This window comes from Podarcis muralis, chromosome 1 (assembly GCF_964188315.1).
Source record: "Podarcis muralis chromosome 1, rPodMur119.hap1.1, whole genome shotgun sequence".
NCBI classification, from domain to species: domain Eukaryota; kingdom Metazoa; phylum Chordata; class Lepidosauria; order Squamata; family Lacertidae; genus Podarcis; species Podarcis muralis.
In genome coordinates this window covers 52,421,453-52,446,503 of record NC_135655.1, presented here as the reverse complement: position 1 = coordinate 52,446,503, position 25,051 = coordinate 52,421,453, and the positions used below count along the sequence as shown (strand labels likewise).

The window sequence follows — 25,051 nt, the reverse complement described above, 5'->3', positions numbered from 1 at the left end:
TTAGTTGGACACAGTGCGTCTAGTTGGCTACTGTGAGAACAGAATCCTGGGCTAGATAGGCCTCTAGCTGATCTAGCATGGCTTTCCTTAGGCTTTTACATGGTGGATGTGAGGCAGAGTTCTCAGTGGGGATTATTCATCAGCTTCTAACGTCTCTGCCCTCAAAGCCTGTGGGTTGGTCACCATATTGGCCACCCCCTGTTGTGATGAAGTGTACCCACAAAACTGTGGCCTGTGTTGGCCTGAGAGAAAGAGGGCAGTGAATGAGTAGCACTTGAGAGACTGTTCAGTTTGTTTACATGGCAGGTAAATTCTCATGGCTCCATCCCCAGGTGCATAATGCTGGGACCATACATCAGCCTTTGTGACATATTCTAGTACTGTGTAGAAAGCAGGAAGCAGCTGTTGGAGATTTTCCTTTGCCTTCTTCTTACCTCCCACCTGACTAACCTTCTGTAACTGTGCGTGCAGACATTAGTCACTCTTTGAGAGTAGCTCCAGCCCAGAAAATGACAAACCTGCAAGAAAGCAAAGAGAGCCACAAATTCTGAGCAGTGGAGCAGGGAAGGCACAGCCCATGTTTTCTTCCTCTTGCTGCTTGACAAAGCATGAGGTAGTAGTGATGATGAAGAAGAAAGGCTGCTGTTGTCTGTATTGTCACATGGGAGACGCTCCGTTGAATCAGGTGGAAGTTCTGTGCAAAAACAAGCATAGGGTAAGACTGGGTGCCTGTGGTGCATGGAAGAAGCAGGAGACACGGGGAAGAGATGAGCGATGGATGGTTATCACGTTGGTCATCCTGCCCCCCCCCCCCGCCCAGCAATGCTACATGTTCACAGTAAACTAATGTGGCTCCAGCAGGGGCAGTTCTGTAACCATGTCTCTGATCCAGTTTGAAGTTGTTCTCCATTTCAGCAAAGGAAGGAGGCCGGAAGTCTGTTCTCAAAGGATACTATTTCTGCTACTAGATCTTGGCAATAAGCCCGTACAAACCTGTGTGTTGCTCTTGACTCATTTTGCCACTGTCAGACCCAATGCGGGCACAGCAGTGCTACAAGAAGCTCTGTGTCACTATGAGCACTTTTGAAATTATAGCTACGTTCGGGTGAATATACCTTGAACCACCCAAGTGTCTGAGGAATGCCAACAGGAATGCAGTAAATGCTGTTAGACCTGAACCTCAGAATGGCATCACATGCTGCATTCTCTGTTATTGTAGTCGTGTTATGCCGGCTTCCTAAAATAACGTTGTGTATTGTCTGATTAGGTCAGAATATCTAATCATGGGTGACAAGCTGTGAAGGTTGAGACTTGGGCCTACACATGTACAGTGGTACCTCTGGATGTAAACGGGATCTGTTCCGGAGCCCTGTTCACACCCTGAAGTGAACGTAAGATGCGACTGCGCATCTGCGGGTCACGTTTCGCCGCTTCCGCGCATGCGCATGACATCATTTTGACATTCCATTTTGGCAACCGTTACTTCCGGGTCGCCACGGAGCGCAACCCAAAAATATTTAAGCTGAAGCATATTCATCCCGAGGTATGACTGTACCTCATTGGAATCAAATCAAATCAATACCAAAATTAATAATAACTGAAAACAGGTAAAATTCTATATGGGACAGGGTAGATTTTTTTGGGATGATTTCTATAAATTTAGGGTGATACCCATTGGTGCCAGCCACTTATATAACAACCATTCTACTAGCAGAAGCTTCATTCTTAGCATAGCACCACTTATCAGCTGTAGACTAGAGGTCATGTGTCTTGGTCATGGAAGTGCTGACTCCTTCAGGCATATAACTCTATTAGTGTGAGGTTTATGCTCATGAAAGTGAACTGAACCCTAGTGATACACCATGTGCGGCAGTTCTTGCAAAACAGGGTGTGTATGTGAAGCTCAAAAATTGAGCTTTTCTATTTGTGTGTGTTGAAGGAGTTGGGGGTTGTCAATTAACGCTGCAAACAGAAGATGGGAATACTGATTGGAGCTTGTTGTGGCTTTGTTTAATAGGTTTCCTCAGAGGTGATTTGTAAGGAGGCGAGTCAGAAGAGGCTTTTGAAAATCACACATCATCCTTTTCCCAGTGAGAAGAGAAGCAGTGAATTTCCTCACAGCTTTCTTTCTCTTTCCCATAGTATCTTTTTACAGCTCTTCCCCTTGTATAGGTTTTTTGGGCTGGGGGAAGAAGTAGGATAGTAGAATGTGGTGTACCGGCCTTTATTCAGGTATCTTTTGGCCAAAGGGAAGGCTACTTAAGCTCATGTTACATGGCTCTGCTGAATGACTACTTGGGGTCACATTACAGAACTATACTAAATGAGTCACAAGTTTTCCTCCTGCTGCCCTTAACAAGAAGACCACTGTTTAGGAAGACCTAAGACAGAGGTTTTCAACCTTTTTGAGTCCACGGCTCCCTTGACCAACTACATTCTTTCTGCGGCACCCCGTGGGGCTCAGGAGCCCAGTTATGTCTCCCCTTGCCTGCAGTGCCTTTTTCAAACTCCCTCCCTTGTGGAGGATTCCCTCAGCCTCCTCTCCTCTCCCCTCTCATTGGGAGTCCCCCGGGCAGTCACTGCTGCCGCCCCTGGTCTCTGAGCTGCCCCAAAGAGAGAGGCCTCCTCACACTGCCCCACAGGGGCCTGGGAAGAGGATGCCTGCAGCCCGCCCAATGGAGACTGGCCAAAGGTGACTGTGAGGCCAGCACCTTACCTTGGGAGGCAGCAGTGGCAGCAGCAGGTGCTGTTGGGTCTGCATGGTGGAAAGTCTCCCCTTCAGCACTCAGGCAGGTCTTGCACACAGCAAGCACAAGAAAGGCCAGTGCAGCACCTGCCGGCTTGCCTGCCCAGCCTCCCACTTGTTCGTCCATTCCCAACATCAGAGGCTGGTGGACTGGCTGACTGGGCTCCCTCGCCCACTTGCTTGCTTACTCTGAGGCCGCCTCAGCTCCTCACAACCAGCACCCCTTGGCCAGCCCCAGAGGCACCATTCACCTGGGGAGCTTGTATCCAGGGCTGCTGCAACAAACAGATGTGCAAGCCTTTGGGAGGCAGAGATGGGAGAAGGCAGCAGAGGAGGGAGGGAAGGAAAGAGGGACAGAGACCCGTGTTGCCTGTGGCACCCCTGACCGCCATTCAAGGCACCCCAGGGTGCCATGGCATGCTGATTGTAAACCACTGACCTAAGACCTTGCTTGCTTGTGTGAATTTCCAGTGGTTAGGTTCACTGCTTTCAATAATCATTCTCTCCAGAGACTTTAAGAGAAGCATAAAGTTGGAATCCTTTAAATGACCTTTTCACTGTTCCAGGCAAAGTAGTCTGCTGCCATCTTCCTTTCTGCTTCTGCATGGTAGATTCTGGAATCTGGGGCCGGCAAAGTCTGCTTAGTTTATCAAGATTCCTTATTTATTTATATCTCTGCAACTGACTTGCCAAAACTCCTTCTGAGCAGTTTACAAGTATAAAACCGATTATAAAAACATAGCTGCACATAGTTAAAACACACAGCAAAACAATTTCATCACATCATTTGAAAAATACTCCCAACTCTACAATTCTACGAAATTCGATAATTAAAATGTACAATAAACAAGTCTGTTAAAACAGGTTCAAGTCAGGAACCTCAAGTAATCTTGCTTTTATAAATAGCACTCCCTTGGTTGCACTACGTACCAGCCTTGCTAGGAAAAAGAACTTACCCAAGTTGCGCTTCTTTCCCCTCTTATTTAACTTCTTGGATGAAAGAAGATGTGCTTTTTGAAATGCCGGCAATTAGAAAATACCTGAACTGGCAAGGCAGGCTGGCTGACTACTCCAAGAACTTATCTGTACCTATCAGAATTCACAAGGCTAAAAAAAAAAAAATATTCTTAACTGATCTGAGATCAAAGCTTTATTCATCTGCTTCAAACCTGTCAATTGTTTTTAATTGATTGCCAGTAGGCTGCACAGACACAATGGCTCCTTCCTCCTTCTGCCAAGTTTGATTAGGAGAGGGAAAATCCTTAGCTGATGCTCTGCCTTTCCAGGTGAAATATCTTTGGTGCCGGTTCCAGTTAGAAGAATTGTGGGCATACAAAGGCAATGCTGGTTAGCTGAAATGAAATAAATATGCCTCTCAAAACTGGTTTCTCTTGCCAAAACAGTTCTGGAATTACTGTAACATTAATGATGATGATGATGATTTATTTATACCCCGCCCATCTGGCTGGGTTTCCCCAACCACTCTGGGCAGCTCCCAACGAATATTAACAATAATAATAAAAAGCGATAAAACGTCAATATAAAAAACTTCCCTAAACAGGGTTGCCTTCAGATGTCTTCTAAAAGTCAGATAGCAGTTTATTTCCTTGACATCTGATGGGAGGGCGTTCCACAGGACGGACGCCACTACCAAGAAGGCCCTCTGCCTGAAGGAACCTCACTTCTCATAGGGAGGAAACCGCCAGAAGGCTCTTGGAGCTGGACCTCAGTGTCCGAGCTGAATGAAGTGAGTGGAGACGCTCCTTCAGGTAGCACTTTATATTCCCAATCTTTAAACTGATAGATGAAATTTTCTTAGTGCTTCCCTCCCCCTCCCAATCTAACTGTACTACTTACTTTTGGTTTACTACATTTTTGCTTATTGCTTCAACTCTGAGAGTGGACAAAAGAGCTGATCATCTGCTTTGCATGCAAAGGATGCTGGGTTCAATCCCTGATCTTTCCAGGTAGTACTAGGAATGTCCTCTGCCTCTAACCCTGGAGAGCCACTGCCAGTCACTGTAGACCAGCCTTCTCTGACCTGGTGCCCTTCAGATGTTTTGGACCACACCTCCCTTCCAACCTCCATCAAGCATGTGGGAGTGGCCATTCAAAGCATCTGGAGGGCATCAGGTTGGCAAAAGTTGCTGTAGGCAATCCTCACCAATGGTCTGACTTAGCATAAAGTAGCTTCCTGTAGCCCCCTAGGATTTTGGATGCATGCTGCTCTCTCAAATCTTCTCCCCTAAATGGACCTTGCACATTTTTCTGTGGAAAGTTTTCTGCACATCACTGCCTATATGGACATGGAATTCTTATGCTATGACTGATCTTTGTTCAATGATTGCAGGGAAATTTCACCCAGCTTTAATAATGTGTTTGAAACCTTGTGAATAGACTCTTTTTGTTCTTAGATTTAAAAAACAAAACAAGGGGAAGCCTGTTTTATTTATAAACTAAGAGAATGTTCTGCATGTATATCTCTGCTAAACCTTCCTCCTCTCTCTTAAACGTGACGGTGTATATTTTAATTTTATGACTATATCCCCTCGGCAAGAAAATAATGCTCAATAGCTACCGTACATCATAGCATTGGAGAGCTGTAGGAAAAACTTTTTTTCTGTTTAGAGAAGGAATAAGGTGAGGGTGGGTAAACACTTGAAGAAAGGACCATTCTCAAAGTGTAGAAGATGTCTGGAGTTACCACTTGTAACTGTCTGTGAGCTTGGCCCCAAAGATCTAGCTCTAATCCTTGTGTTTGTTAAAAAAAAAGTTCCTGAAGGGAAAAACTGATCAACTACGTTTGCTCTGATCTGAATGCCAATTCTGAGGATAGCCCTCATTTCTTTCCCACTCTGGCAATTTCTCATAGGAAGAAAAGCATGCTCTCTGAATATCTGCAGCTCGTCAGTGTAAATTGAACTTTGTATTTGTCTGCTTCTTGCACGTAACTTCTATTTATTTATTTAAAGCCTTTTTGCCCCATCCTTTAGCCAGAAGGCTACCGGAGCGGGCTTAACAGACGATCAATGAAAATGAACAATCACACAAGGAAAAAAGGGGTGAGGAGAGAAGAGGGGGAAAGGCAAACTTGGGACCAATTCTTAAAGTTCTTACGATAGCCGGGTAGATTGGCAACTGTTCAGAGGGAAGAGGAGCCAAATCTATCTGTTGTTTCAGCAGAACCTATGGAATGGCCTTCCTTCCCATCTCTCCCTCTGCTGCAGTCTGCTGGAATAGCATCTGTTTGGTGGCAACCATATGTGTTACATACAAATAAATGCAGTTTTATTTTGTTAATCCTGCCACACAGTCATGGGCATGCAATTGAGAATAGTGTTGTTTAGGCATGTGCTTGAACAATGAAAGGGTGCTTTCAGTGTTGTGAAGTACACCGTATTGATCCAATATGGGGCTACCTTTGTCAGCAAGCCAAGAGTCCTGCCTTCCACCCCTACTCCACAGTGGAGGTATTTCCCGAATAATGGCTTCCAGCAAGCACACCTGGGGCAGTCTTGAACTGACTTCCATGTTGCTTTTGATGGATGACCCTTCTACTTTTAAAGAGAATCTCTTGATAGAGTCTGCAGCTCAGTAGTACAGTCCAGGTCAGATCCTCTGGTGCAGCAGTTCTCAACCTGTGGGTCCCCAGATGTTGCTGGACTACAACTCCCATCATCCCTGAGCTCTGGCCTTGCTAGCTAGGAATGATGGGAGTTGTGGTCCAACAACATCTGGGGACCCACAGGTTGAGAAAGGCTGCTCTGGTGCACCCTTGGTTAAAAAGGTTTCGGTAGGAGGTGGTTGCAGAAAGATATCTGCCGCCCATAAAGAGCAGATAATATTGGGCTAGATGGACAAATAGTTTGACTGAGGTCCAAGGTAGCTTTCTTTGTTCCCAAGTGCTGAAGTCAGCTTCTTAATATCCTACTGAGTTAAGGGTGACTCTCAGCAGGCTTGTGAGGTCCTGGGGCTTCCGCTTGGGACATGATGGAAGAACGGGCACACACTCCTCACAGTTTCAGGACTAAACATCCATTTTCTAACTTTCAGTTTTCCAAAGGAAGCAGCATCTCTTCTCCCCCACAGAGCTGATAAATTTTTGAGAACTGCTGCTGGTTAGCGAGAGCTATCCATTTAGAATGATGCTCCACTTCCACCCTGATCTCAGTACTGACCTAAATATCCTAATAAGATTAAATACAGGCTTTAGACTGGAAACAGAATAACTTGCTCTGTTCTGTTGCCCTTTGCTGAATGCAACCCCACTGTGAGGAAGCTCTGAGCAGATCTTCTGCAGGCAGCTCTTAAGTCTGTCCAACCTATTTCCTGTTGCATTGTGAGATAAGATCATTAAGGATGTTGTCAAATGCTATTTATTTGACACTAGTTTTTATGAGAATTGTCACCTTGCTTCCTGTATTGGAGGAGGCAACAACTCATTGAGGAAAGTGAAAGTCTCCACTAGGATAGGTGAGGCAAGCACACAATATCTCTTTGGCTCCCCCTACCCACCAATTCTTGTTCCTACCTGAAAGTATTGACATAAGATACTGTACTGCAATAAGTTCGTGTGCCATCAATTCTTCCATTTTCTAAAAAGCTTTCTCCTTCTGCATACTCATGCCCAGGCATATCTGCTTATATTTGGTGATGGTAAAGTACAGCAGGCCAGAACAGGGCAAAGCAGAATTCTTTTCTTGGACTTCTGTCCAAAGTGGAACATTTCCAAGCCTTTTCTGTCTTTGCGGCACTATTAATTCTCTCTTTTGGATTGCACACCTGGTGTTTAAATATCTCTTGTCTTATTAAAATGTGCACACAAAGTTTGCACATAGTTTGCATATTTAGAATTAGCTCCAGGTGTTCAACTAGACTGGCTTCTACATTGGATTTCTGCTGAATTTCCAATTCCCCTCTGCTAAATATGGGTAACTCTAGTAAAGAATCTTGGGTGATATTGTCATTCAGAAGCTTTTAGCCACCACAGATGTAACACCAGGTGAAATATCTGCTGTTTCATAGCATGGGACTTGGGGGGGGGGGACAAGATTGACGTGATTGGCCAGTTAGTTAAGTATTTATATTGTTTTACTTGATGGGGGGGGGCAGCTGCCTCCCGCCCCCCTGGCTACGCCTATGTTTCATACACCCATGTTTAATGGTGAGCAAAAGGCTGACTAGCTTGTGATTGCTGTCAAATATAGTTTTCTTGAGGCTGCCACTGCTATTTCTTCTATGGGATCATGTAAACAGTAGTGTGTGTGTGTGCGCTACATGAAGGACCATATATGAGACCCAATATTGGTGGCTTCCAGATGTGGCTAGCATAGAGGCATACAGTTGGTGCTTATCTGCCACAAGCAGATAAGCCTTGTACCTAAAATGGGTCTTGTACCTAAATGGGCACTGCCCCTTTCTCTAGGACCTAATGTTGAGGGAAAAGATAGCTTCATTTAGGCCATTATCTGAGGGAGAAAGGGATTAAGGACTCCCTGCTGCTGCAGTCCCAAGATTAAGGACCTTGCTGGTGGTTGCAGTTTAGGCGACATAAAAGTAACTGACTGAAAAGCAATGCCACCTAGAAGGGAAAAGGTTAAACTGTGAGTTCACTCCTATATGAGAATGACAGACCATAGATAAAGGAAATGGCTAGAAGTACAAATACAGAAAATGCTGTCCACCTGAAAATCTGTGGGGTTGCTTCGCTATGACTGATCTACCCTTGGGAAGATTGCACAGCTGTGTGTGAGTGAAGTTGTGTTCTTTTTGACAATAAAAAATGACAATAAAGATATTATTATTATTATTATTATTATTATTATTATTATTATTATTTTTTTTTTTCTGAGTTCTGAAAAGAAACAGAAAGTAAAGGGCAAAAATATGGGAGGAAGGTGATTTCATGATGGTGTCCTGCCAGTGTCCTGAAAAAAGTAGTGAACAGAGCATGGGGTTCCCAACATTCCACAGTAAATGCCTCATGTGGAAGCATCCTTAATCTCCGGTGTCTCCAATATAAGGAGGTTTCTAAACTGGCTCTGAAATATCTGTACCTGAGGTGCAGATGGTGCTTCACTGAAAAGATCAGAAGAGCCCTGGTGCTCCAGGCCAAAGGCTCCTTTTGACCAACATTTTGTTCTTTCAGTGGCCAACCAACCAGATGGAAAGTGGTTCCTTTGATGGATGGGGCTAGTTTGATGAACTACAAACTGGAACTGGCAAAAACAGTGAATAAGACAAAGCTATACATATATATTGCCCCAGTGTGGTTTTTCTAGAAAAAGAGGTGCCAGAACTGACAATGAACGCTTCACTTGTTCTCTTAAAATGGCAATGGCGCACACTTGAGATGTGCTGGAACTGAGTTCTGCCTGAAACCCCCCCCCCCCCGTATTCTCCCCTGCTAAGGAAACAGCTCGTCAGAGAAGTATTCTGTTGAAATGCTTTGCTTTCTGAGGGGGTGGTGTGGGAGGGGAGATTCTGGTAAAATATTTCTTAAAATTTCCAGACCACAGTCAAGTTGTGATGCTGTAAAGGATATATGCTCATATGGCTGTCTGTTTTCCACCCAGGTTCTATAAAAAAGAGAAGATGGGGTCTGGCTGCCTGAAAGTCACAAAGTACTTCCTTTTCCTCTTCAACCTCCTTTTCTTTGTAAGTATTTGGATTCAGAATCTGGGGGAATCTGTTTTTTAAGTTGAGTGCGGGCGGGAGCAACTGTATCCTAACAGCAGAACTGGCATCTAATATTGGAGAAAGAATATAACAAGAACCCTTCTTATAAAGACTGTTCTATCTCTCTCCAAAGATCTCCCAAACTCGATTGTGATAAGTTAATTCTATTTCTAAGATAACAACCCTTTATTGCATCCAAATCATATTGAATCTGAATCACTTAATCTGCTTCCCACAACAGTACCAGGTGGTAAAAAGGTAAAGGTAAAGGTACCCCTGCCCGTACGGGCCAGTCTTGCCAGACTCTAGGGTTGTGCGCCCATCTCACTCAAGAGGCTGGGGGCCAGCGCTGTCCGGAGACACTTCCGGGTCACGTGGCCAGCGTGACAAAGCTGCATCTGGCGAGCCAGCACAGCACACGGAACGCCGTTTACCTTCCCGCTGGTAAGCGGTCCCTATTTATCTACTTGCTTTCGAACTGCTTTCGTGCTTTCGAACTGCTAGGTTGGCAGGCGCTGGGACCGAGCAGCGGGAGCGCACCCCACCGCGGGGATTCGAACCGCCGACCTTTCGATCGGCAAGCCCTAGGCGCTGAGGCTTTTACCCACAGCGCCACCCGCGTCCCCCCACCAGGTGGTAGCTCAAAACAAAAAAAATTCCTTCCAGTAGCACCTTAAACACCAACTAAGTTAGTTCTTGGTATGAGCTTTCGTGTGCATGCACACTTCTTCAGATACACAGGTGGTAGCTCAGTATCTCCATTTGCGTAGAGGAAGACATTGGTTTTCAGCTGAAATCTGAACAAACTCAGAGCCCGCTGTACAGTGGGCTGGGGTGCTTCTTTCTGCAGCAGTGCTCAACCCAAATAACTGTGTGTGCACAGTTTCGTACCAAAAAGACTTTGCAGACTATAGAAATGCCCCGATTGGACTAGCTAAGTGGTACCTATGATCAAGATGCCTGTTGGATGACTAAACTTTCCTGACACTCCTGCAAAGGTTCTTGGCTTTATTAAAATCGGAGTCTTGGGCACTTGGAGAAACTACTCGTTTAATTATTTAACCCTCCTTGGATGTAATTAAAGTCTGTCTTGACCTGTTTGCCTGTATAGTACTAGCAAATGCTAAAAAAGAAGAAACAGTGAGAGGCTGGGGAAATGCAACTAATTGTATAGTGTGATTCCATTAAGTGCTTTTGGGTATTGTGTGCTCCCTATCTGAGACAAGCTGAGCCAAATTACCGGCTAGCCAATTTTTAATCAAATCCTTGGCTGTTCTCTGCAATAATTGCAGTTTGACATCCAGCCACAACATGTGTGGTTATAATCAGTGCACTGCTGAATGGATTTTTTCCTGTGAGTTAATGTGTTTCTATTTGCAGGATGCAACAGATTAGTGCCAAGAGGAGCAGCAATTTTATTTATTTTATTTTATTTAAGACAATCTTTATATACTACGAATTCATAAAGAAAATATCAAAGTGGTTCGCAACAACTGCGCATAAAACTGTGCAATGGAAACCATATTAAAAAAGTTAAAATTAGATGGCTTTTATGGAAAGATGTATTCTTAATAAGCCTGATAGAATAGAAGTGTTTTCAGTAGGCATTTATTAATTGAAGCAGAAGGTGCCTGCTGAATCTCTATGGCCAGAGTGTTCCACTATACTGGGCTGATGACACTGAGGCTCAGTTACTTCTAGCAGAGAATTACAGACTTAAAGAACAAGCTTTGCAGTCAGCCTGTGCTAACCTGTTTTCAGGATCAGCAAAGCCCTGGTACAGTTCTCTCATTAAACATATTGATTCCTTCCTTCCTTTCTGCTAAGAGTATATCTGGTGTCAGATGGACATCTAAGACAAACTTACAACATCTTTATAATCTTATATTTAGCAGAGAACGGGAGCCCGTTTTTTGTCCTTATCTACATAAATGACTGTATACAGCTGATTTTAGATTGAAGCCCAACAAATTCATCCTGTGTTTAAAATAAAGTTTGCCCATTACACTAACTTAAATTCTAATACTGCTGTACACAATCATTGGAAAAATCTAGCAGTGAGCTAGATAAATGTATAAAAATCTCCTGGGCAAACAGGCAAATTTTTCATTTCCTGCTTCTTTCGTGATAAACAGAGTGTAGAAACACTTAAGTTGATTCAACAAAAGATTGGCTGATCAGTCTCACTTGGGCTATGCTTCATAAACTATAATCCTTTACAAACAGGTTAAATTTACAAAGGGGGAATGTGTGTTCATGATCACCTAACAAATACTAACTAACATCATCCCTGACCACTGGTCCTGTTAGCTAGGGATGATGGGAGTTGTAGTCCCAAAACATCTGGAGGGCCGAGTTTGGCCATGCCTGGACTAGACGATCCTCAGGGTTCCTTCCAACTCTACAATTCTATAATTTGTTGACAAGCAGTACCCAAATACATTCGTATTAGTTCTTGAACATTTTGGCTCCCGAACGCTGCACATGAGTGTTCCAGTTTGTGAACTATTTTTGGAAGCTGAACGTTTGACAGGTTCTTCAGCGGATTCCGAAGCTGTGCTTTGGTTTCCGAACGTTTTAGAAGTTGAACGGACTTCCAGAACAGATTCCGTTCGACTTCCAAAGTACGACTGTATTTGAAAAGCCTAGATAACATAATAAGGGGTACTTTGGGGTTCCAGAATACCAGGGGAACATGGATTCTAAATATCTAAATATCTCCCTCCCCCCACTCTCTCTCTCTCTCTCTCGCTCTCTCTCTCTCTCACACACACAGTCTCTATTAAAACCCAAAATTTAGTCATGGAAACTATTAAGTTAGACATCTGGTAGTTAACGTGGGCCTGGAAATGTGGGCTGCTGCATCTCTCCTGGCTAGCGGGAGAGGAGCAGTTGTTAGTGGGCTTTTGTCCCACCCACTAATCTTTCCTGCAGCCAGTTTGGTAACTTCTCTCAACTTGATGTGGCACATATACTTTGGAACCCAGATGAGAAAAAGGCAATTGGAGGAGGGAGTCTTCTCCATTGGTTATCATAGGGTGTGCATGCAAACACTCCTTGCAGTGCAGAAGGAGCTGCCTAGGTTCCCAGAGCAGTGTTTGCTAGACATGTAACACCACCCTTGGGGCGTATCAGTTGTATAGTTGTGTAATGTGAAGAAAAAGACGACTATGGGGTTGCAGCGCTCATCTCGCTTTCAGGCTGAGGGAGCCAGCATTTGTCCACAGACATCTTCCTGGGTCATGTGGCCAGGATGACTAAACCGCTTCTGGCGCAACAAAACACCATGACGGAAGCCAGAGCACACGGAAACTCTGTTTACTTTCCCGCCACAGTGGTACCTATTTATCTACTTGCACTGTTGTGCTTTCTAACTGCTAGGTTGGCAGAAGCTGGGACATAGCAACAGGAGCACATCCCATCGTGCAGATTTGACCTGCCAACCTTCTGATCGGCAAACCCAAGAGGTTCAGTGGTTTAGACCACAGTGCCACCTGCTCCCAATAGTAGTATTAATAGCTAGCTGTAGCCCCTACCAAGACAAGAACTGTCCTTATAACATTTCCCCCCAAAGCAAAATATATCCCAAACCTCCATGAAGGATTGAAATGCACATGATCTTCATGAGTACAGATCACTTGTGTAATATTCGGGGGGGGGGGGTATTTTATTAATTGCTAATAACTCAGAGTTCGTGAGGAGTACCAAGTTTTTGCTGCAAGTATTCTTACAGCTGCTAAACATAAAAAATGTTAGTTTGTAATTTCTATGGAACTCATTTATTGTAGACTCTGAAAGACTATTTTCCCTCTTACTGCATCTTGAATAACTTTTTTCACTAAGGCTCAAAACTACTTAATCTCACTACATGACCACTAAGCATGCATTGAATACCTGGGCTTCAATTTACACCACTGAAACAGTATTTTAAGCCATTTTCCGTTAACCCACCTAGGTGTGTAATCCTTTCAGTACATAATTTTATAGAAATTCTGTTTAGTGACCATGTTCAAAGAAATAGAGGGATGTTGGGTACATACCGTATTTTCGCCCTATAGGACGCACCGGCCCATAGGATGCACCTAGCTTTTTGGGGGGGAAATCAAGGAAAAAAAATTTATTTCCCCCCCAGGTTTGCGCAGCCATCCCCAAGCTAGAAGAGGGAGACGGAGCGCTCCGTCTCCCTCTTCTGCCTTCAGGGACAGCCTCTCTAGCCTCCGTGGGGCAGCGGCTTGCCCTGCTGTCCCCCGAGCTTATGGGGCTGGCGATGGGGAGAAGCAAGCTTGCTTCTCCCCCCCCCCCGCCAGCCTCCAGATCAGGTCGGGGAATAGCGGGGTGACGGTGCTCCGCCTCCCCGCTATCCCCCGAGCTTATGGGGCTGGCGATGGGGAGAAGCAAGCTTACTTCTCTCCCCCCCTCCAGCCTTCAGATCAGGTCGGGGAATAGCGGGGTGATGACGCTCTGCCTCCCCACTATCCCCCGAGCTTGTGGGGCTGGCGCGGGGGGGGGAGAAGTAAGCTTGCTTCTCCCCCCCCCCTCCAGCCTTCAGATCAGGTCGGGCAATAGCGGGGTGATGACGCTCTGCCTCCCCACTATCCCCCGAGCTTGTGGGCTGCAGGCTTTGGGACCTCCCGCGGGCTTGCAAGGCTTGCGGATAGCTTCCTGAAGCCTGCATTCGCACCATAGGACGCACACACATTTCCCCTTCATTTTTGGAGGGGGAAAAGTGCGTCCTATAGGGCGAAAAATACGGTAGATAGTCCAGCTTTTTTGTTGTTGTTAGTGCAAAAAACAACAACCACAAAACGAGTCATTGGGCACTCTCAACTTCTCTTTCTACAGAGGACCTTACATATGTTTTTAGAAAATGTATCTTTACTCAATTGCTGCTAGATCAATATATTTTTCAAAACTTACTGGTTTCCATCCCTTCTGCTCTTATAAACCAAATTCCCGACCGCGTAGATTAGTGGCGGATGGGAGTAGGATTTGTCCTTGGTAACCTAATTCTTGCAGTATTCAAAGATAAGTCTTATGCATTAAACAAATCACTAATGGTTCTATCTACTGTAAAACCTTTCCCTCATATATCACAGATGAAATGATAGATTATCTTTGCGACTAATGTTTTTCCCCCTCCCGCTCCCACACTTCAGCATAATTCTTGATTTTTACCTCTTTTTTTCCTTCACATTTTTTATCCTTTTATTCTTTCCCCCCAGAACAGCCATTCTCTCAGCAGGGTGCTAATGTTGAAATGTTCAGCTGACCTTTCTCCCGGCTTCATTCCCTGTCTTTTGTCAATATTCAATACTGCTTCGTGACAGTGTTGTATCTGAGGCCACTCCACCGTTTGATCTTGGTTATTGGATGGTTTATACAATTCTTTGGGTAAATGAATTGGTTGGGAAAGAAGTCTGTATTGTGTTCAATAACATTTGAAGAATATGCATAGCCAAGGTCAAGGAAATCAACTTTGACAAGGGCCTCATCTTAATAACTGATTCTTCTCATTGAGCTAAACTGTATCTATTTTTAGTGTATCAAACTTACTTTGCAACACATATTCCAATTAATATGGACACCTCCCATTTCCTCCTTCCATTCTTTTTTTCTGGTGTCTTGTTTATTATTTATCTTTTTTATATACATGAAGCATCTGATCTTTGTAACATCTCAAGAATTAATAATAGCAGATACTGGCCCCTGATAATTCATCAGACTTGTCACTTTCAGAAGCCTACTACCTGGAAGCCAAGAGACTTGAAGAACTCAAATTATTTGTAAATTTCAATAATAAACTGATATGATTCACATCTCCCAGACTGATGTGCCGATTGGAACTTGGTTAATCATCAAAGTTTGCACATCCAGAATATTCTGGCAGTTTTTGACTCAAAATGTATCAAATGATGTTTTTTTTGAAATGCATATTTTGGGAGAAATATTTCTAAGCCATAATCCATATCCTTTTTAAAAATTGCAAATTAACATCAATACCTGGCAGTTCCGTTAAGACATGATTGCCAATTGTAGCAATTTAATTGGCAGCTGTAATATGCCAAATCCTTGTGTTTTCAAAGTCTGCAGTGCTCAAAATACCAAGTCCCTTATAGTTTCTCTTTTCTCCTGTGCATACTGCATATTTTAACAATTTGACATTCAAAGAACCCCAAAAGTGTTCTGCTTCAGTGGGAGAATGCATTTAATGTTGTGCAATATATTCAAAGGACACAATCTCCCAATCTAGAGTTAATTCCAGACTGACAGTGAACTGTCACAAGTTTCTTCTTGGGCACTTCCTATTTGTAAACTGACTGGTGACTTGTTGAGCTCTATTTGGAAACGTTTCAACTTTGAGGAAATGCTGTGTTGAAAGGAACTGGGGTTTTGAACTCAAAAAGACTCTTCCTTTTGTACAGATGGTGTTCTTATTCTCCAGCTTTTATCTGCAACGTTTAACACCGAGTGTTACTCCTTGTCAACAAAATCCAATTGCTTCTTTTGGAGAACTGCTGCTCTAGTTCTCTTTTGCATCTGGAGCATCTGCTGAGTCTTTTACTCTGGTGGAGGTATAAATGTAGATGCTAACTAGAATCCTCCACCTTCCTCTGAATGGATCAGCTCCAAAGAACCATAGTTAAAGGCACCTGGTCTAGCGAGAAGACAATGGGGTGTAGGGTATACATTTCTACATGAGCTTCTCTTAAAGGCCTCATGTTCACTGCTGCCTTATCTGGGTTAGAGCATAGGAGATCCTCCTGGCTTAACTTGTTTGGCCTTACTTCTGCAGTTTTGTTTAGGAGCACCACTATCGATGAGATACAGTCTTTATTTCTTGAACCAAAATTAGGAGAAGCCTTCACACAATTAGGAAACCCAATGTGGTGTAGTGGTTAAGAGCGGTAGTCTTGTAATCTTGTGAACCGGGTTCACGTTTCTGCTCCTCCACATGCAGCTGCTGGGTGACCTTGGGCTAGTCACACTTCTGTGAAGTTTCTCAGCCCCACTCACCTCACAGAGTGTTTGTTGTGGGGGAGGAAGGGAAAGGAGAATGTTAGCCGCTTTGAGACTCCTTAGGGTAGTGATAAAACGGGATATCAAATCCAAACTCTTCTTCTCTTCTTCACACTTGCATGCTCCACCCTTTGACTTGGAGTGTTGTAGAACATACCCTTTTTCTTTCATCCATGAGACCTTCTTCATTCCTTATTTTCTTTCCTCTGGGGTTAAAAAGAGAAGTAGATTACAAAATATCTTTCCTTGACAGTTACGGTGTATTCTTGGGCAGCCACCCCTCCCAGCCAAATGTAAGAACCCATCACTCTGTGTTTCACCTGAAGATTAAGCGGTGTGTTAGCTTGGTGCTTCTACCACTTTAGGGTGACTTCAGATCCTAACAAAGAAAGCAGCAGCAGAGAGACTCTCATTCTGACAGGTGTGGAGGGTGCCTCAAGATGCGAGTGCCGAATCCATGTGAAACCTGTGCACAAGAGACATGCGCATGTTTCCCCTGGCATCTAAAGCAACGTCAGTGATACAAACTGCAATGCCCTTGTTAGACGTTCTGGGATGTCCCCCACGCCCAGATTGTGTTTAAATCATCACTAAGGTTCTTGCTTTCTCAAACAGTTGTGAATCTGAGTTCCCCTCCCTCTGCCACTCTTTCACCATGTGCCATGTAGAAACTGCAAGCAGGAAAGCTTGCCCAGATGGCACATCTGGAACTGGTTTTCAATTTGCGCTCTCCGCCAGCCCCCACCCCCCAGCTGCATGCTTCGTTTCCATCTCCGAGCAATCGGCTTTCCAGTTAAGGCTGCCAGGGACCAAAGGTCGTGGATGGTTTTAGCATGCAGAGGAAGACTCTTTTAAGATCTAGTTCTACAGTGAGGTGGGGCTAAGTCTTTAAACACACAGTTAAAGATGCAGAACTCTTTGAATACTAGTCCGGCTTCATCTTCAGAATTTGTTGGGGGACTGAGTGGGGGTGAATTGGATAGCAGAGCTAGAACTACAGGGTGCAATATGCTATCTGTTATTCCATAGCAGCATCACTTCATATTGGGTCTACAAGAGACAGTGTTCCATCCATTTTTGACTGTCGGAAATGATGGCTCAGTTGGTAGACTATGAGACTCTTAATCTCAGGGTCGTGGGTTTGAGCCCCACCTTGGGCAAAAAGATTCCTGCATTGCATGGAATTGAAGTGGATAACTTTTGTGGTCCCTTCCAGCTTTATAATTCTATTTCTGTTGGCTCAGAGAGTATTTGTAATTATTGACTCCTTGATGTTAAAGACAGTTTCTGCCCTTTCTGAAATGGGATACAAGCAGGGGAAAGGAAGTGGCTTTATCTGCATGCTTGGGCACTTGAATTCTTCTAGCATTACTGGAGTACTTGCAGCTGGTGTTTGAGGTGGGATGTTGGTTGGCTCCCAGGGATGGAAGACATTCCAGTACGAATACTAAGGTATTTGAAGCCATGTTGCCGTAAGTTTCTGGGGTTTCTGGGCCACTGGCTGGTCTGTGTGCAATCCGTTAAACTATTTTGGTGGTGCTAAATAGAGTTTCTCATTTCCCCCTTCCCTCTGTGCTTCATTGGCATCCACTAGCAAAGGGGGCGGGGTGGGGGAAACGATGTGTACCATGTTTAATTCCAAGTATCTTCCTGGGGAAACAAGCGGTTGCATTCAAAGCAGTTCCTTGTGCAAGCAGAATGCGTTCCACTTGCAAAGCAAGGCTTCCCCTCCTCACCCCGCATGACTTTTATGTTTCTTTTGGGGGTTCCCACAACCCTCTGAAGTAGATTTGAGTGTGGGGTGTGCATGGGAGAGGGGGAGGGGGAGTCCCATGCATGGCGTTCCTTGGTGGAATGCCATCCAGGCAGGACATGAAGGTTGGCAGTGGCCAGACCTCATCTGAATTGCAGCTTCTTCCCTGAATGTAGTTGAAGAGGGTGAATGGGAAGAATGATTGCCCAATGCAATAATTGTCCCCATTAAACTGTGCTCCTTTGGAGAGAGCAGGCGATACACGCATCTCATGATAATAGAACTATGCAGATAAATAGATTTGTGCCATGTTTTGCAGTGTTTTTGACGTGTGTCGGTGTGCAGCAAACATACTTGTGAATTAGCCTTGATTTGAGACTTCAGGTGACTTGATCTGGCCCTGTCAAGAGTGCAGGTTAACTGTCTCTATAGCAACTTTTTCAGGGAAGAAGACAAAGGGCGAGAGGCACTAAAGGGAACTTAATCTGAGTGGTGGCGGCGGCGAATCTATGCATCTACAATGGGCTGTGGAAAAGCTTTGCCCTGCAGTAACCCTGCTCGCCTCCCTGTTGCCACAGCACTTCAGCAAAGTGGATATTTTCACTCTTCCTCCGATTCCAGGCTTTCCACATCCCCCTCCTCTTCCCGCTCTGCAGCCTGTAAAGCCAAGTTATGTTCTTGGAGCCCTGGTGAGATGGCTCTGAGCTGACAGGAGGCGGATCCAAGCTGCTTGCCTTGAATAAATCCAGATCTGAGCGGCAAAGTATTTTCCCACATTTTGCACAGAAAGAAGTGGAAAGTCTCTCGAGGGAGACGGCTGGCTGAAGCAAATGGCGCTCAGAGGGGTAGATGGTTGGAATTCTCTCCCAGTAGACTTTTCTGGACTTCCTCTGGCAAGGCCACAGGTGACAGGAAGCATCTGTTCTTCAAGACTCCTCCAACCCTCCTTTGTTTCCGCTACCTTTTGCCTCAGGGGAAAGAGCTGCTTTTTCTGCAGTTCCATGGCATCTGAACCTTTGGGAACCTAAAGTTCAACCTGTGCATAAATGGCAGGCCAAACAAGGTTAGGCTATTCTCACATGTATAAAACTTGGTGGCTTTTGTAATAGGATGCCCACATGGTTCCCTAATAAGCTTTCTGTTTTTACCAGTGCTGGCACAAGCTCTCCCTTTGGAATAAGTTTTTTCCTAGGAGGAGCTTGCACTGCATGGAGATCTGCTCCACAGAAAACTATTCACTATGTAAACAGCTGCTACCTGGTGGTCATAATTCACTTGCCAGAGCTAAGATAATACAGGAGGGAAAGCAAGACTGCTGCTGCAATGTCTTATTGGCAAAGAGAACTAAATTTTAAGTATGAGCAGGTTGGTTTTATCCCATGGCTTCTCCCTGTGTTTACTATAGCAAGGGGAGCCCATTTTGCCAATGCCACCTTGTCACTGTGAGCTAACTTCACAGAGATCTCATCTTCTCCACACCTCCCTTGGAGGCAGGTGAACTATACTGGCAGTTTTTTGAATGGAACCATCACTTTTCCAGTTTGTCTGGCTTTCTGTATTTTGTAGCAACAACATGGAGGCAGTGGGAGAAAATTCCGCATTTCTGCTGACAATGTTAATGATCCTTTCATGACTGATGCGAGGCCCTGACAGAATACAGTCTGTTTCACATAAGCGGGTATAATAAACATCCTGTGTACCAGATTATTCTCAAAACACTCTAAAGTTCTGGAGGAGGTTTTGAATTACTGGCCTCTAGCCAGCAAATAGGTCTGCATGCTGTGTACTGTTAGATTATTTTGTTCTTCAATGTTTACTATAGGAGCTATTTATATTCAAGTGTGCCATGGAAGTCTCACTTAATTGTTAAGTATAAAGCGTTCGGCATGCGCTTGTTTTCCTTTACTGCTGACCAGGTGGGAAGCAACCTGTAACACACAGAAGTCCTGTCTGTGAAAGTTTCATTGTGTAATAAAAAATATCTGGATGTTCTAGTTGCAGAGCAGGGGGGCGGGGGACCTTTTCCACTCCATATTTCCTGTGGTGCTGTGGGTTAAACCACAGAGCCTAGGACTTGCCGATTAGAAGGTCGGCGGTTCGAATCCCCACGACAGGGTGAGCTCCCGTTGTTCGGTCCCTGCTCCTGCCAACCTAGCAGTTTGAAAGCACATCAAAGTGCAAGTAGATAAATAGGTACCGCTCTGGCGGGAAGGTAAACGGCATTTCCATATGCTGTTCTGGTTCGCCAGAAGTGGCTTAGTCATGCTGGCCACATGACCCGGAAGCCGTACTCCGGCTCCCTCGGCCAATAAAGTGAGATGAGCGCCACAACCCCAGAGTCGGCCACAACTGGACCTAATGGTCAGGGGTCCCTTTACCTTTACCTTTAACCTTCTGGGACCCACACACCAATGTTGCGCAGGGCCAGAGTCTGACCTGAGCAGAGCAAACAACGAAAATTTTATCTCTGTACTGCTGACTCGTTTCTCCAGCCACCCCTCTCTGTCCTCCACCCAGGCAAGCAAGAGGTATTCCAGCCAGGCAAAAGCACTTCTAGCCAGGGCAAAAGCAGGGCTGGTAATAGATGTGGTCTGGAGATAGCAGAGTGGGAATATAGCCTGGCTAGACAGCCAGTGTGGTGTAATGGCTAGAGCTTGGGACTAGGATCTGGGAGACCAGCTTTCGAATCCTTACTCGGCCATGCAACTGAGTGATCTTGGGCCAGCCACTGCCTTTCAGGCTAGCCTTGAAGAAAAAGGTGGGCTATAAAGACAATAAATAAGAGTCTTGAGGGCCAAATAGAAGGTCTTGAAAGGGTGCATTTGCCCCCTGGGCCTGAGGTTTCCTACTCCTTGTTGTAGAACTTGGGGAAAGGCAAGTCCCTGCCCTGATCATTTGAATTCAGCCTGGGCAGAGGTGTCTGCAGAGATTTTCTAGACCTATCCTTCTTGCCCCAGGTTGATTTTGTGATTTGCTAGATCAAATCTGCATTATGGCCCTGGGATTATTGTCCCATTCTCATCCGAGGATGAGGGCTGCCAGTTGGCTCCCACTGACGGAACACTGTTGGACTGCGACGTGTTTGCAGCTCTCTTGCCAACTGATGGCTCTGTGCCTTAGGTTTTGCTGCCATATGACTGTTGCACGACTCGTGGCTTCACTTAATTCTGGTTTGTAGGCAAATTTTTAGCCTGCGTGTTTATCACAGGAGGATGCACAGCAGAACAGGCTTCCTGTTTCTTTATTAAAGTGTGATCAGATGTAAAAAAAAGAAAAAGGTCTGATACAAGCCCTTATTCAGCTGTTTCCTTGTATTCTTTCTGCTTATGCCAAGACACACTGGTCCTATTGTGCTCTTCGCTACAGGCATGCTAACAGGGGTCTTGGTGGCACGTTAGCAGCAGAAATAGATGTTATAAGACACCTTAACCTGAGTGGTATGGCAAGCTACCTTCCAATTATTCTGCCTTTTTAAAAGCAGCTGTCTCTGGGACCTACTGCTTCATACTTCATGTGGAGGCCTGCATGATTAAGTGCTCCTCTCCAACTGTGTTTTAGCCTAGCCTTCTCCCTGACATTTAGCTCCCTATGCGGAGTGATTGTAGTTTACTTTTTGGTATGGACAAACATTCAATCTTGTCAGACCCCACAGTCAGTTTGAAGCAATAAACCTTAGGCAGGTTAACCACTTCAGTGGGAATGATGTCCAGGTTGCTAGCTTTCGAGCCATCCTTTTTTAGATAGCTTTTATGAATTTTATGAAATAAATAAAAACCATTGAAGCGGTGTTTTGAAGACTGCTTAGTTTAGCTCTTTTGTCTTTCCACTTTGCTTGACTTGTGATGACAAAGCAAAATAAAAACAAACAAACCAGGCTATACAATACCAATAACTTGCTTTTTGTTCTAAATTAACTGTAGCAGAGATGCTTGGTGCTTTGTTTTAAGTAGACCATTCTTTGTTCTAGACAACTCGTGCCTAACATATACACTATGAGCGAATCTGCTGTGTGCTGGCAGGACTCTTAACACTGTTCAGAAATGGGGGACTTAAAAGAACTGCTGTTTGATGGTGGGGGACCTGGCTCTCCAGATGTTGGACTCCAATTCCTACCAGCCCCAGCCAGCATGACCAGTGGTGACAGATGATGAGCCCATCAACATCTGGAGAGCCACAGATTCCCCACCACTGCTTTAGTTTGATTGACAGCTTCACATAGCTGAAGGCTCCTGAATTACTTATATCTAGCTGGAAACTACTGTAAGTTGGAGGTAGATAATATTTCAGTAATGGATAGGCGGAAATACCCAGAAAAACAGAAGTGGGTAAAACGTGTTAGCTTAAATACTAGGGCCAGCTGGGATGGATTTTATCTTTGTACTTTGCTCCTAGAAGCATCAATGTGACCCTTTCAGAAAAATAGGTTTGTACTAGAGGGAGCTTGTGCTATTGCATAAGGTGCTTTTGAAGACTCTTCTAGTGTAAAAGTAGCATAAGAAAAACACCTTTTGTACAATCTGTTTTCAGTAACCAAAACTTGTTTTCCAGATCTTGGGTGCTGTGATCCTGGGCTTCGGAATATGGATTTTGGTTGACAAGAATAGCTTCATTTCAGTTTTGCGTAAGACTGCTTTTCTTATCTTTGCCTTTGTTCCTTGGGTGTTTATCTGTCAAGAGAGAACACCGTGTTGTGCTTACTAAATTGTAAAGGGAAGCCCATCTGAACAGCAGCCCCCCTTCAGATCATAGTCCAAAGCAAAGGTGGCTTCCTGCTAGATTTAGAAGCGCTTTCTATTGCTAATCAGCCTTTTCTTTCTTGGAAGGCTATGTCAGGTCAGACAGAAAGCATTAGCCTTAAAGTTCTCCAAGGCTTGGTAACTTTGGTTCACCTCAGCAAAAGTCTGAGGGACAGATTTGGTAAAGGGGAACTGCCAAGCTAATGCATTTCCTTAAAAAAAAACTCCCTGTGCAGTTGTGCATGCTATTTCCACTTTCCATGTTCTTTATCTGGGTCAGTGCTACAGTGTTACTCACAAGGGAGAAATAACAAGACAGGGCTATGCTGAAAAGTGTGTTTTAAACCAAGTCCCCCCCCCCCTTTTTTAAAACAAATGCTTGCAGCCATTTTTAGACTGCAGAAGCAGTCAAGGCTTTGCCTTGTGACCTAGTTTTCTCCCTGTGGTCTAGAACCAAAACTAATAGCTGTATGAACTGAGCAGCTCAAAAGGAGTTTTGCCCACACTGAGCCTATGGACTGGTTTTGCTTGCCAACGACTTGAAGTATTCTGTATATGGGCTCCTTTCCTGCCCCAGCCCTGTTCCTTTCTTGCTTGTAATCTCACTGCATGTAGGCAGTATTTTTCTGCTTCCTTCCTTGAGATCCCAGATGAAGCCCTTTCCCCCCTCTTTTTATTTTTTATTTTTGCTTTGGTAACCTTAACAAAGTCTGGGAAGGAACTTTACACAGCAGGGCATTCCAATCCATTGCCAGAGAGGCCTCCCCCCCCCCCCCTTGTGCTTATCTGGCCTTTTTCCCAGAAACGAGGAAAAAGATGGCGCAAGAGGGAATATAAACTGTGAGCCTTTTGCCAACAAGGTTTGAGGAGCTTTCCTCCAAAATCCAAGACGTGCTGCAGGCTGTGGACTGAGCCCAGGCTGTGCCTTTCTGCTACAGTCTCTTTTTCCAAGGCTTTGTCTCAGTGCCTATCTATACCAGCGTTCACCAAGGTGTAGCCCTCTAGATGTTTTTTGGACTACAGCTTCCAGCGTCCCTGGCCAGTGACCATGCTGACTGGGGCTGATTGGAATTGGAGTCCGGAAACATCTGAAGGGCACACCATTGACAACCCCTGCCCTGTACATTTGGAAAGGCAGCCAGGTTGGGTCCATCAAATGAGTTAGTTGTCACTGCCCCATGTGAGAAGTTTTGCATAACCATCAGTGGAAGTGTCTTGTGATCCCACAGTAATATGCAACATGCAAACTCTCTCACACCCTACCCAGTAAGCTAATATTAATGCCACCAGCACTACTGTTTGGCAAGGAAGCAGTTCCCTTTCCTTACCTTTTTAAGGGTGTTTGCTGAACTGGGTTAGGGGGGGATAACTGGGGTTTGGTGGCTGCATATTAGAAGATGTGCATCCTTCAAAGGCCAATTCTACCTTGCAACTTAGCAGTTGTCTCAGAGGAACCTTTTGGGAGCAGCTAACTAGGCTCTGGGAGTAGAGTGAACGGAGACAGGATAAAGTCTTCTTTTGTGCTCCTCTTGCTTGCTTAGTCATCAATTCCTATTATGCAGCCTTCTCTCTTTCATCGCCCCACTTCACTTCTCTGACTGCCTATTTGTAGATCCCTCCATCACAAGCAACCTTCACATGGCCTTTGATTATCTAGGCCTGAAGTTCTTAGCTCTCTGAAGCGCATGTGGCTCTGAGCAGTCTTGTTTTTCTGGAGCTAACCAATGTTAAAAGAATCCTCCTTCACTTTGTGTCCTTTTCTCTTCTGGTTTCCACAGAGACCTCATCGTCGTCGCTGAAGATTGGGGCGTACATTCTCATTGGAGTCGGTGCCGTGACCATGTTGATGGGGTTCCTGGGCTGCATTGGAGCAGTCAATGAGATCCGCTGTCTCTTGGGTCTGGTGAGTGGAAAGAGATAAATGCTACTTTAAGTGACTTGCTGGTACTGCCTGAGGGCTGCAGTTGAACTAGAGACCAAGGCATGCAGGAATATCGACTACAGTTGATAGAGAAGTACAGTACTTCGGAATTCTAAGCGAGACATTCCTGGCTTCACAGAAAACTGAGGCATCTAGAGAAGGGCCTCCAAAGTTAACCAGGTAGCAACTTCAGTCTTTTT

At 44.8% G+C, this 25,051-nt stretch overlaps 1 protein-coding gene across 5 annotated transcripts in view; it reads left to right on the top strand.

Moving 5' to 3' along the window:
• CD82 (CD82 molecule) overlaps positions 1-25,051 on the top strand; it is a 69,284-nt gene that overhangs the window by 24,176 nt on the left and 20,057 nt on the right. For all 5 annotated transcript variants that reach the window (XM_077928975.1, XM_077928966.1, XM_077928968.1 and 2 more), the window contains 3 exons: positions 9,322-9,403; positions 22,743-22,815; positions 24,709-24,833. In XM_077928975.1, coding sequence (XP_077785101.1) covers positions 9,341-9,403; positions 22,743-22,815; positions 24,709-24,833 — 261 coding nt within the window. In that variant the 5' untranslated portion in view covers positions 9,322-9,340. The remainder of the gene's footprint in view (positions 1-9,321; positions 9,404-22,742; positions 22,816-24,708; positions 24,834-25,051) is intronic.